The following is a 12,858-nucleotide window of genomic DNA, read 5'->3' as shown; positions in this document are numbered from 1 at the left end:
ATTTACACTTTATTTCACCTGTATTTACTGAAAAGGCACTGCCATGATGTCTCAATCATATGTATTATCTTCTCTCCTATGAAAACAGGGCCTCCCATTTGGCACAGTGGTTGCGTTGTCGCCTTGTAATCAAGGGGTCCCGGGTTCAATACACGGTAGAGGCACATGGCACAGTGGTTGGGATCCCACTTTAAACCATAGGTCCAGTCCCGATTAGCCTTACTGTGCATAAAGTGGACTTAACATACCAACTCAAATCAAACTCCTATGAAAACGAACAGGACATGAATAATTTGAAGAGAGCATTATTGCTCATTAAAAATTAAGAAGAAATATGGAGTTTTGTGTTAATTGTTCCAGGTATGACCTTGCACATGACATTGTAATGAGGCTAAAAATGCTTAAAAATAATATTTTAGGGGGCAGTTTGGCCTTTAACATGACAGTTTTTCATCACTGAATATTAAGTTAGCCCACAAGAATATTTCATGGAGCCTATATTTTTCAAGCTGTCTTTGATGGTTGATGCCTTTTGTTCCTATCCTATTAAGTCACAACTTTAAATTTACATATTTTAATTAGTTAGATTAGCTAGCTAATGTGCCATGGTAGCTCAGTTGTTAGGGCATCTGACTACCATGCGAGAGACCCGGTGGGGGAGAACCGGGATTTTTTCCACCTGTTCAAGCAGCTCTGGCACCCACCCAGCATCATATAAAGTGGGTGCTTGGAGGAAACTCTGGGGGGTAAAGGCAGTCAGGGGCATGGTGCTGATCACATCACCCCCACTTTCAACCGTGATCAAGAAAGTGTGGGGCCATAACCCCACACCTTCTATACACCTATACGCCTTCATGGCATGGTGCATAGCACAGGGGAGCACTTTACCTTTTTTAGCTAGCTAATACCACATGCCGGCCTCAATTCCACCAACCAGACATGGGCTGACATGATAGCACTACGAACCCCGCAGCTATTTTTAGGTTTCATGGTTACTCTACTCATTTGTACTTCACCAACTTCCTCAGAATAGTGAGTGGCCACCAGTCCCATGCACGGGCAGAAATCTTGAGAGAAGAGTTGACATGCCCCCCCCCCCCCCCCCCCAGGAGAGACATGCTTCCGTATGTACAAGAGTGATGCTGGGAATAATAGGCTAGTAGTGAACAAACATAAGTAGAATGCTAGCTTTTGGAAGCCAAAGGTGAAGAGAGCATCTAGTTCCTACCTGCCCCCTCCCACCTCAACTAAATCTATATGGTCACAACATTAGCCCTTTAACTGTGTACAAAAAACAAATTTATATACATATGAAAGCAGATACATTCACCTCTTTTTAAAGAATTATTAAAGAAAAACTAAAGATGAGCTTGCCTAAATTCATGTGCTTAAACCTAAGAATTAGTGTAAAGAAAATTATATTTTATTGTCACTTACTGGTTTACAGGATATAGGTTTTCTATCCCTTTCATTATGATTTTTCATTACTCTTCAACAGATTCTAAACGGCCAAATCACTATCTCCTCTGTTAACAAAACCTACATGGTTTCTCTTTGAGATGTGTTCTCCTCACAAGTAGAGTAAGTTTATCTTTGTTGCAAATTGAACAGTTGAAAGGCTATTATTTGGTGTGAAGCCTCCTCATATGTAAATTCAGACTTGCTTTATGCTTAAAACCTTTGTGGCAAATTGAACAATTAAAAGGCATGACCTTGGTGTGAACTCTCATATGCACAGTAAGATAGCATTTTTCGGTAAACCCTTTGATGCAAATTGAACAATTGAAAGGCTTCTCTTTAGAGTGAAGCATTGTATGTAAATTGAGTCCACATTTATAGGCAAAATCTTTGTTGCAAATTGAACAATTGAAAGGTTTCTCCTTAGTGTGAACTCTCATATGCACAGCAAGGTTGCTTTTCTTGCTAAAGCCTTTGTTGCAAATTGAACATTTAAAAGGTTTCTCCTTGGTGTGAACTCTCATATGACCAATAAGACAGCTTCTAGCACCAAAAACTTTGTTGCAAATTGAACAATTAAAAGGTTTCTCTTTGGTATGAATCCTTGTGTGGGTTACAAAATTTCCTCTGTAAGAGAAAACTTTGTTGCAGATGGAACAGATGTAATGCTTTCTCATCTTTCCACCCTTGAAATAGTCAGTATATGCTCTGGTTTTAAGCGATTCTGATGAAGCTTCATCCTCAAATTTTCCTTCTCCACCTGTATGTTCTGGATGATCTTTTGGCTGCTGTTGTTCACCTAACTTTCCTCCACATACTAGGAAATGTGTAACTGACCTTGAGAGATCTTGCATCTGTCCTTCCATACAGTTCATGTTCAGGTATCTGGAAAAAATAATAAAGATACACATGTAGCTTCACTTTCTAAATAGGTAGTGACTGGTATGTGCAAATCATTGAAAAATATAGTAGACTGTTAATGTGAACCTACTCTTCTTCTTCTTTTCCCTTATGCCCACTTAGGCGTCGGGTGTGAACCTACTCATAAAATAAAAATATATTACTGATTCAACAATAAATATTAATACTTCTTGTACCACTTTGACCAAATGTGCAATTTGAGCAAACACTTTTCTTTTTTTTGAATGATCCAAGATATTTGATATTCCCTTGTTTGCATGACATGTTAGGCCTACATGAGAAGCATTCATTCTTTTTCTGTGCTAACAAGAAATTACCTGTTTCTTAATATGTGTGCTCTTGTGTTCTCCTCATAATCGGCACAATGAAGCTTTTTGACTGTGACATGTGCACAAACCGTTGGTGCTTCAAAATTTAAAAAGTTGTTTCTTGTATGCAGTCAACTAAATCTGTTAGTTACACAGGCTGAAATATGTCCAAGAATGTGTACACCAACAACTGAGAAATAGTCAACTGAAAAAAGAAACCTCTTAATTAAGAGGTCTCTTCAACAATATGACATACCAGCAACTATCATACCTTGAATGTAATCTCTCAATGCATTTGCTGTACTGATCGTCAATAGTTCACTTCAGACTTAATGGAAAATTAGAAATCAACATTACTAAGATTGTAGAATCGGTGTGTCTGCCCATATATATAACCACAAGTAAATACTTATTCCCTGAAGATGTAGACATATACAGGGTAAGTCAAAATGATGGACCCGATTACAGAAATTTATTTTGTGAAATCTAATAAACATATGTTATTGTGAGACATGCGCTTCGCAAGGTTAACTTTCAAAGTTTAGTTTCCATGCAGTGTTTTCACTTTCTACCGCTAGGAGTCAGCAGCGAGCAGGAAAATGGCGTTGACTGGAGAACAGAGATCTTCTTGTGTGCTTGATTATCATGTGAACAAGTCTGTCATTAGTGTGCAATGGCATTTCCGTACCAAATATCGGAGAGAACCACCTGCGGGGAAGGGCATTAGTAAGTGGTATGAACATTTCAGAGATTCGGGCTGCATCTGTAAACGAAAATCGACTGGCCGTCCGTCAACTGGGGAAGAGACAGTGGAACGAGTGCACACATGTTTCGTGTGGTGTCCACAGAAGTCCACCTACTGGGCAGCGAGAGAACTTTAACTTCCACAGAAAACTGTCTGGCAGGTTCTGCGGAAACGTTTACAAATGAAACCCTACCGCTTGCAACTAGTTGAAGCCTTAAAAGACACTGATTATGCTTTGTGTGCATCCTTCTGTGCTGATTTCCTCGCATTAATGGAAACGGGTGGGTTCTCTGAGAGGTTAATTTACAGTGATGAAGCAACTTTTCACCTTTCAGGGAAAGTGAATAGACACAACGTAAGGATTTTGGGACTGCTAACCCCAATGAATTTGTGAAACAAGAACGCGATTCTCCCAAAGTGAATGCCTTTTGTGCCATTTCCCATGAAAAGATTTATGGGCCCTTTTTATTCCATGAACGTACTGTGACAGGACTTGTTTTCCTTGATATGCTGCAACTATGGCTCCTTCCACAGCTTGCAGAGGATAGCGCAGATTTAATTCTCCAATTGGGATGGTGCCCTGCACATTACCATGGCAGCGTTCGGGACCATCTCAATGGGGCATTGGAACAACGTTGGATACGCTGTGCATCTCCCAAGGATCGACCTCTCCTTCATTGGCCACCTCGTTCCCCCGACTTGACCCCATGTGATTTCTTCATGTGGGGTTTTGTCAAGGATCATGTTTATGTACCACCACTTCCAACAACATTGGATGACCTGCGTGCCCGCATCACAGCAGCCATTGCTGATATTGACCGCAACTTGCTACACAAGGTTTGGCAGGAGATAGACTATCGGCTTGATGTGTGCCGTGTTACGCGAGGTGCTCACATAGAACACATGTGATTTGTTTGAAAAAAAACTTTGACAGTTTACCTTTCTTAGCACATGTCTCACAATAACATTTGTTTATTATATTTCACAAAAGAAATGTCTAAAATCGGGTCCATCATTTTGACTTACCCTGTATATATAATCACAAGTAAATACTAATTCCCTAAATATGTACACAGGAAGTGTAACATCTTTTGAATGTGAAAGACAGCTGTGCTTACAAGTTCAAATATGTTAAAAATGACAAATGCAACACTGAAAATGTACAAAAAGCATTGAGAATATTTATGAAAATTTAGTTGCTGCTCTTTAGTTTCTTGATATCTGTCATTAAATTTTCTATGTTGTGAAGAAAAATCACTTTAATCCTGAATGTTAAACATGAAAATTACATTGATCATAGATCAATAGAGAGACATGTGAATACTTAAATGTGCATTTCCATAATAATCCTTTAATGTATCCACAAAAAACTATAATAAATTAACATATAGTGCTTTATTATAAAAACAAATGTGTTATTGCATACAGGGTAACATTAACGTATTTTTAAGGTTTGGCTAATTCACAAAAACCAGTGAAATTTAATGTTAATTTCTCAAGAATGGAAATGTTAGATATAAAATATTTTGTTACAAAAATATACAGCCTGTACAAATAAATTTGTTATATACAAAGAGAAACTCTACAAAACTCTACAAGCAAACACAAAATATAATTTTCAGAGAAAATAAACTGACTCAATCATTACACCATGGCCACCATTAGTGCAGTAAAATTAACACAAACTTTATAATGAATATAAAGAAATTCAGACAAATAACGAATTTGGCAGAAATGTTGTACTTAATTTTCTAATGTACTTAATTTTCTAATGAACATATTAAAAGTCCACTCAAATTAGGACAACCGCAACACTGTAATAAAAATTGGACACAATCATTCACACTAATATACTTTTGAAGAATATGTGCTTCCAAATAATATGAAACTACCACATCTTCAGTTGAAGTACAAAATTCCCAAACAATGTGCTTAAGTATCTGCACAGCTGTTTATTTTGCTCAATTAATTTCAGTTACCAATGTCACCATCTGGAATAAAGCAAGCAAAATAAACACATATTCGGATGCTTAAGTATAATTCATATGCATATTAATGAATATGTGTTTTCAAACATAGTTTTCAGAGATAAACTTTTTCTCAAAATTTCAGATGCTAATCAAAATATATTTCTTAAACTCTGAAGACATCTCAATGTTTGCTGTTATACTGAACCAATACACACAATATGTGTGTTGTGTGAAATTTATGTGAAAACTCAGTCTACTGTGAAGAGGCTCATTTAACATTTGCACTGTGGCAAGTATTTATACTTAATCAATGTTGCCAGGTAGTAGTGTAATAAATTTGCACACATAAAATAATAACTTTCTTCTGATTTTCTGTTTCATCAACTGACAGATTACTTTTAAATGCAGATTATATTATGACATCTCCTTCCCGAGATATATAAGACAACATAAATATAAACAATTTTAAGTGCTTTCTCACATTTCATTAAATGTTGTACATGTTACTGTTGTTGATTTGGTGTTTTAAGTCCAGTTTATACACAGTAAGGCTAATCGGGACTATACCTAAAGTTTAAAGTGGGATCCGAACCAGGTGTCGAACTCAGAACCCTTTGATTACAAGGCTGTTGTACAGTCACAGACACTTCTGGCTTGTAGCGATCCAATTGACAATCTATGGAATGATTACAACCCAGCAGTGTCCGTGACTGTTCATGTGGGGCAAAATATTTCAACCAAGAAACATTTTACGTGATTATGTGAAGTTTGTGTTTTGTGTGTGTGTTGGTTCCGTTAACACCTTCTGCTGGGCCTGCTTGGATGAATCCATGGCATGACGGTATGTAATTAACTGTGTTCACCATGTGCATGCAGCAGCACACAAACGCTTTATGTCCACAAAACCATCTACTGGCACAAGCACAAGGCTCTGTGTACTAAAAAAACAATGCTAATACAAGAGTATAACTTCAATTGGGGTGACCATTACAATACAAAAGGCACTACACTTCATCAGCCAAGATATGTTTAGCACCATAATCTTCTGAATTTTCTAAACGCATTTTTTCCCCAAGATTTTGATAAAATCTGAAATATGAACTTCTCTGTGGAAAGTGTTTCTGCTTTCGATTTCCTTGCCTTGTATGCTTCCAAATGACTTTGCCAATTTATAAAGTTAACTTTTCCTCTTTCCTTACTGCACTTGCAGGCACCTTTACTCCTTCCCAAGGCACAACTACAAATGTCAAACAATGGTTTATGCTCCTCCCTTCAACACCTAATTGATTCATGTTTAGACTACACCGGCGCCTGTATATTGAACCTTCGGAGGTTCTTTGAAAGCTATGGCTTGGATAACAATAGAGATGAAAAGGAACTGCTGTGATATCTCAATTACATATGAATACTCCTATCCTATGAGAAGGAATACAACATGAATGATTTCAAGAGAGCAATATTGCTTAATTAAGAATTGAGAAGGAAGATGGAGCTTTGTGTTAATCTTTGTAGATGTGACCTTGCACATGACATTGTCATCACTCCATGTAATGTAGCTAAAATTTGCTTACAAATGAACATTTGGGGTTGGTTTGGCCTTTAACATGAAAGATTTTCATCATGGAATATTAAATTACTCCTGAAGAATATGCTGATCACTTCACCTCCAAAAAGGCTATGATCAAGACAAAAATATGTGGGGCCCTACCATAACACCCATTACATGTGCCTTCATTGCATGGTGCTATATGTACCTATTTCGTGTGAAGCCGCATATGTACATTAAGAGTTACCTTCTGCTTAAAACGTTTGTTGCAAATTGAACATATGAAAGGCTTCTCCTTGGTGTGAACTCTCATATGAACAGTAAGATTGCCTTTTACGGTAAAACCTTTGCTGCAAATTGAACAATTAAAAGGTTTCTCTTTAGTGTGAAGCTTCATATGTACTTTCAGACTAACTTTATGATTAAAACATTTGTTGCAAATGGAACAATTGAAAGGCTTCACCTTGGTGTGAACTCTCATGTGCACAGTAAGATTGCTTCTCTCGGCAAAGTCTCTGTTGCATATTGAACAACTGAATGGCTTTTCTTTAGTGTGAAGCCTCATGTGTATATTGAGACTCTCTTTACGGTTAAAACGTTTGTTGCAAACTGAACAATTAAAAGGTTTTCCCTCGGTGTGAAGCTTCATATGAAAATTAAGACTACGTTGATGGGCAAAATCTTTGTTGCAAATTGAACAATTCACAGGCTTGGTGTGAACTCTCACATGCTCACTGAGATTTCTTCTATCACCAAAAGCTTTTTTGCAAATTGAACAATTGTAAGGCTTTTCCTCGGTGTGAAGCCTCATATGTGAATTGAAGCTACATCTATGGGCAAAATTTTTGTTGCAAATTGAACAACTGAAAGGCTTCTCTTTGGTGTGAACTCTCATATGCACAGTAAGATTGCTTTTATCTGCAAAATCTTTGTTGCAAATTGAACAAATGAAAGGTTTATCTCTAGTGTGAAGCCTCATATGTAGATTGAGACTCACATTATGGTTATATCGTTTGTCGCAAATTGAACAATTGAAAGGCTTCTCTTTGGTGTGAACTCTCATATGCACAGTAAGATTGCTTTTATCTGCAAAATCTTTGTTGCAAATTGAACAATTAAATGGTTTCTCTTTGTTATGAACCCTTGTATGGTTTATGAAATTTCCTTTGTGAGAGAAAACTTTGTTGCAGAAGGAACACATGTATTGCTTCCTCCTCTTTTCACTCTTGGAATGGCCAGTTTGTGCTCTAGATTTAAGCAGTTTTGCTGAACTTTCAGCCTCAAATTTTCCTTCTCTACTAATATATTCTGCATTATCTTTTTTCTGCTCTTGTTCATCTAGCTTTTCTGCAGATACTAGGTAATGTGTACGTGACCCTGGGACATCTTGCATCTGTCCTTCCACATAGCTGTCGTTCAGGTATCTGGAAAAAATAATACCAGAAAAAAATGTAGTTTCACTTCCTAAGTAGGTAATGAGTAATATGTGTAAATCATTGGAAATATAGTAGAATAGAATGTTAAAAGGGGGAAATACTCAATAAACTTGGAATGGATTTATACGTAAAATGTGCTAAATATGTAAAATATGGAGTTAACTTATAATTGTAAATATTTACCTTTTAAATAATATAAGACACTACATGAGCTACAGAAAATACAGTATGCTTCCGTTGACATCAATTGTAAAACAACATAAAATGTGTTTTCATTTTATGTTTCCAAAACAATGAATAAGAAAATGTAAATGTTCGAACGTGAATTTCCTTCTGTTGTCTCTTAAGTTGGATTTATATTGACTAAAACTGCTTTCAATATTGCAGGAGTGTATTGTAGCAACTAAGAGCCGATGCTTGAGCCCCCATTCTCTATAGTTGACAACAATTGCACATAAATCAGAAATTTGAAGTGCTTTACAATGGCTAAAGCAAACAGTTGGGAGGTGTAAAATTGGAAAAAAGGAGAAAAAAAATTCAGTTGACAGAAAAATTGTAATTATTGCAATTGCAGGGTATAAAAAAAGTCGTAAACTTTATTTTGTTTAACGTAAACTTTATTTTGTTTAATGTTGCTTCTGACTTTGTCAATTATTCACAAGAAATACACTCAACTGTTTCGGTCACACGAGGATATATAGTTATTGCATGAATATGAAACATATGTTGTGAAATGATCTCAAATATGGAAATAATATGTAAAAAAAAACTAAAATATGTAACATATGAGTCAAAACCTAAAATATGTACAAATATGGTAAATAAAAATGGAATTTTTTGAGTCTAGATTTTTGATTTGATTTGCTTTATTTTACTTCGCCTTTTGTGCCACTTTTGGCTAATTTACGAAGATGGGGATGAGTGATGATATGATGAAATTGATGAATGGACACTCACAAATATCCATGCCTAGGTCAGGATTTGAACCCGGGACCCCTGGCATTGTAGCACGATGTGCTAACCACTTTTCCCCAGGGGCCGGCTCGAGTCTAGATGCCATGAAGTGCAGAGATGATATAAAATATTACTGATTTCAGCTTCATGCATAAATATGTATTTACAAATAAATCTGTTCCCTGCTCATAAAAATGAAAATATGTTACTGATTCAACAATAAATATTAGTACTTCTATCATTTCTACAATTTGAGCAAACACCTTTGTAAAGGTGATTCTAAATATGAGATTTTCCTTTGCATGCATGACATGTTAGATCTATGTGAGCAACATTCATTATTTTTTTGTGCTAACTAGAAATGACCTGTTCTTTAATATGCATTGCTCTTATGCTCACCACATAATCAGCACAATGAAGCTTTGTGACCAGTGGCGAAGCGTGCTTTCTCTGGAAGGGTAGGCACAGGATGGAGCAGGGATGGAGAAGGGGGGGGGGGAGCTGTGAATTTCTTTTAAAAAGTAGTATGTTAAAATATAGCCCCTAGAAATTAAAAGATAACACATTACCTGAATCTCGTCTACTGCTCTTCGAAAAAGTCGGGATAGGGATTGTAAAGGATAATGTAGTGATTAAGCCTCTCACCTTATAATCAAGAAGTAGAAGGTTTGATTCCTCCTGGAGATATTGGTTCAGATTCTACTTTAATCTAGTCTCGATTAGATATCTGAGAATAAAGGTGCTTCTGTCTCGAAGGTCAGATGCCAAGGGTCCAGGCTTCGAATCCCGATCGGGCTTGGTTGTTTGTGAATGTTCATTCATCAATTTCATCATTTCATCACTCATCCCCATCTTCGCAAATTAGCCAAGAGGCACAAAATGCGAAGCAAAATAAACTAAATCACTCAATCAATCGAAGTTCAGAAAACAGTGACGATGGGACTCGATGTTCTGACCACAAGTCACCCAATGAAAAGGCCTCTTACATTTGTTATATTAAAGCTGCTTGTAAAAATTATTTGCTACTTCAATAACAGTATTGTAAATGTTTCTCGCATTAAAGAAATGAATCACTTGATCGTCACTTAGTATTTATTTCTTTTTAATGCCGACCTCCGCGGCAGATTGGTTATAACAGCGAGCTACGACAAGGGCCTCAGGTTTGAATCCCTGCCTGGGCATGGGTGTTCTTTGTGAGTGTGTCTTCGTCAATGTCATCAAATCATCGCTCATCCTCATCTTCTCAATTAGACAGAAATGGCAGAAAGCCAAGTAAAATAAACTAAATCCATCCTCAATTATTTGTTTTTAACTCTTTTATGCATATAATTCTTCTTCAACACTCGACTTTTTTTAAAAATTATAATACGATTTTGAAAATGATGAAATGCTAAATGAGAACGCGGACACCTTTCTGCGTCCAGACCAGAAAATTCCAGTAAAATGGATATTCTCAATATGTTTGCACTGTACTTAGCCCCCTTTTAAAAGTAGCACGTTTTCAGTTATGTCACTAATCATGAATGGAAATTTCGTCTCAATATCCCTTTCCTCAAGGAAATAAAATGGTTTCCCTCTCTGAATCGAGATTGGTGTGGGGCACATCCAGCAGCTAACACTTCGCGAAAAGCGGGTTCTCAAAAAAGCTGAAAGCACCAAACTTAATAATACTGGTAACAAACTTACATGCATTATTTGCAGTTAGAATTCTAATAATGACTACGTTGATAGGTTAGGAGGCCAGGTTTAGAGGTGTTAGCAACACATTTTCGCGACATGTTAGCAGCTGGGTGTGCTCCGCTCCCGGCACAGCTCTGAATCTTCCATGGAAATGTTGCTTCAACAAGCTCTGTGCGTCCACTGGCTGCTTCGCCACGCAATCGTACACGATCGGGACTCTTTGGATGAAGTCAGAGGCTGGCCTCTCCGTGTACATTACAGGCGAATGCGCCCCTGAAATTTTGTTTTCCCGCATGAACTGCATAGGTTGTTATGGGACCAGCTGAGGCACTCATAGGCAGGCCTCGCTGAATGCGCAGATACGGTTCCAGGCAGGGTTGCAAACTTGCCGTAATTATCGGAAGACCTAGAATTTCAGTTTTCATTTATTAAGCGTCGTTTAATGAAATTATAAGTAATAAAATAATCCATAATACACAAATATATTAGGGTAGGCCACAGCCTCCAGGCCTCTTAGGATGCCTTGCCACTGTTTGTGACTGACATTTGCTCAAACCATTGTTGCTTCAAAATATAAGGAGTTGTTTCTTGTATGCTGTAAATGAAATCTGAGAGTTACCCAGGCTGCACTGTGTACAAGAATGAAATAAAACCCTCTTAACTATGAGGTGTCTTCTACAGTACTACCTATAAGCAACTGTTGTTCTTTGAGCATTTGTGACCATACACAATCTCCCAATGCATTTGCTAAACTGACTGAAAATATTTCATTTCAGACTTAAAGGAAAATCAGATATCAACATTACTAAACTTATAACACTACGCAATTGATCTGCTATACAGTTTAAAGGTATAAAAATAAGTATTGTGTGAACATAAATATGCCATTTCAACTCCGAGGTGCATTTCAAAAATATATCAAACAAAAAAAAAAAAGTGTAGCAACACTGTATTAATGGTTTCAAACATGTGCATATTTACTTCATTTTTGGATATAGTCACCATTATTTTCCAAGCACTGTTGGTATCATGGAACAAGCTTTTTAATATCCTCTACATAGATGTTTGCCACCTGGGAGTTCAGCCGACCCAACACTGTTTATTTTCAACACCTCATTTTCTTCAAATCATTAAGCAAGCCACATTTTTAAGGTGCAGGAAGACGTGATCGTCACTAAGGACAAGGTCCAGACTAAAGTGGGGCTTAGACGAAAACATTTTCTTAGCATTTTTCTTAATATTTACGCCATGACTAAAATGCTACGGTGTAAAGTTAAAAATCTTATGGCATTTCAGTAGCATTTTTCGTAGCATGACTCATTAGAAGTAACCTCTAGGTCACGAGTGCAGATGTAATGGCGGCCACGTGAGATGTAAAGAATGTATCACTTCATATTTTTAAAACACTATAACTATTGAATTAAGAGGAATAATGTTTTCTATTAAATAGTTTTAGGTACAAATCAATGGTGATGTTTAAATACATGCTAAGAATATTCTAGTTGTTTCAATTGTAAACAATGTGAACTCACCATAATTAGATGATGTAACTCAACGTGTCATTCTTGCTGTATATATTATACATTGATTGTAATCACAAAAACTGAACGAAATTTTACATGAAATGCTTCCGTGTAAAGTAAAATCTGCTATGAGATTTTGGGAAGCTTTTACATCAGAGGGCCTTATGGAGAGTGAACAAAAAGCTCCCATCTGAACCTCCGAATCATCTGCAGGGTGAGAGCAAGAGTGTGTGGTCTAGAGTTGTCATGGATGAGAACAGTTTCTCAGCACTGCATTTCACATCGCCAGTTTTATATGGCATGTCTTAGTTTTGATA

General features: G+C 36.9%; 1 protein-coding gene across 2 annotated transcripts in view; it reads right to left on the bottom strand.

Annotated features, from left to right (window-relative positions):
* Window positions 1–1,202: 1,202 nt before the first annotated feature.
* Window positions 1,203–12,858, bottom strand: part of LOC145999616 (uncharacterized) — a 120,717-nt gene continuing 109,061 nt past the window's right edge. The window contains exon 4 of one of the 2 annotated variants that reach the window (XM_083136698.1): window positions 1,203–2,343. In XM_083136698.1, coding sequence (XP_082992824.1) covers window positions 1,623–2,343 — 721 coding nt within the window. In that variant the 3' untranslated portion in view covers window positions 1,203–1,622. Of the gene's footprint in view, window positions 2,344–6,554; window positions 8,373–12,858 lie in introns of those variants that run through there. The other variant, XM_083136696.1, reaches the window with a different exon arrangement.

This window comes from Lepisma saccharinum, chromosome 15 (genome assembly GCF_977018435.1).
Source record: "Lepisma saccharinum chromosome 15, izLepSacc3.1, whole genome shotgun sequence".
In the NCBI taxonomy this organism is placed as follows: Eukaryota; Metazoa; Arthropoda; class Insecta; order Zygentoma; family Lepismatidae; genus Lepisma; species Lepisma saccharinum.
This window is presented reverse-complemented; position numbering and strand designations above follow the sequence as displayed.